The 1,016-nt window shown below is 39.5% G+C and overlaps 1 protein-coding gene across 1 annotated transcript in view; it reads left to right on the top strand.

Annotated features, from left to right (window-relative positions):
- The window catches only part of LOC119585868 (serine/threonine-protein kinase OSR1-like), a gene marked incomplete in the record, with an annotated part of 62,819 nt that overhangs the window by 50,025 nt on the left and 11,778 nt on the right, over window positions 1-1,016 (top strand). Inside the window, 1 exon segment of the mRNA XM_037934598.1 lies at window positions 760-948. Within this exon segment, the coding sequence (XP_037790526.1) occupies window positions 760-948 (189 nt within the window).

Below are 1,016 nucleotides of genomic sequence, written 5' to 3'. Positions count from 1 at the left end.
TTGTTATCTAAGGGTTAAATTACCAGATAACTTCATGAATTGATATGTTTCTGGTAGAGACAACACTTCCCAGAAAATTGCTTCATTCTCCCATTGATCTGTTTAGAAAGCTGAATTTTTTTACATTCTTATTGCCATGTTTTATTCTTAGCATCTTATTATAACCTGTTGTTCCTCCATCATTGTAAACAACAAATTCTTTCTTGTATTACTCACTGTTCCAGAGACACAGCTGCATAGCATAACTCTTTTCCCGGGTTCCTTACTTCCTCTTGTGTTCCAAGTCTTTATTAACTTCAGGACTTCATTCTAGTTCAAGTCCCTGGAAATTGGTGCCTAGCTAGTTGATGTTATTGTCAGTTTATTGAATTGTCTCCTCAAGTGGTGGCCTTTCCCCCAAGGACAGTATTAAAAATCTATTATTAATAGTCTTTATGTATTGTGAATAGAAGTTTGGCATAGACTACCTGTCTGTGTCCCCCTTTTCCCTTTTGTAATCTGTCATTTTTTGATGTAGGCAGTCCTCATTTATGTTTTTTATTTTGTATTTTAGCACTCAGTGAGGCAAGTTGCATTTTGTGATCTAAACTTTTTCTGGTGATTGTGCTACCAAAATCTCTGATTATAAATGTTTCCATTGATTTGGTATTCATTAATTTGTAGTCATTCCTTTATGCCTAAGTATGCGTGAGTGATGTACTCCTTAAAGATTTGTCTCTGTTCTAACAATTAACTTAGTCAATTACTCCACTACAACAGGACCAGTACAAGGGCTATGGAAAGACAATACGAAGGATGATCACGGAGTGCTTGCAGAAGGACCCCGCCAAGCGCCCAACAGCCCAGGAGCTCATCAAACATCCTTTCTTCAAAAAGGCCAAAGACAAAAAGTTCCTTCAGCAGGTGTTGCTGCAGGGAGGGCCGTCCATAGAGGAGAGAGTGGCCAAGGTAAGACCTCCCGTTCAGGGCTCGGTCTCGAGTCTGGACTAGGTTGGTATGAGAGGCATTCCCTCACT

Source organism: Penaeus monodon, chromosome 20 (assembly GCF_015228065.2).
Source record: "Penaeus monodon isolate SGIC_2016 chromosome 20, NSTDA_Pmon_1, whole genome shotgun sequence".
NCBI lineage: Eukaryota > Metazoa > Arthropoda > Malacostraca > Decapoda > Penaeidae > Penaeus > Penaeus monodon.
The sequence above is the reverse complement of the archived record's forward strand: the minus strand, read 5'-3'. Positions and strand labels throughout refer to the sequence as shown.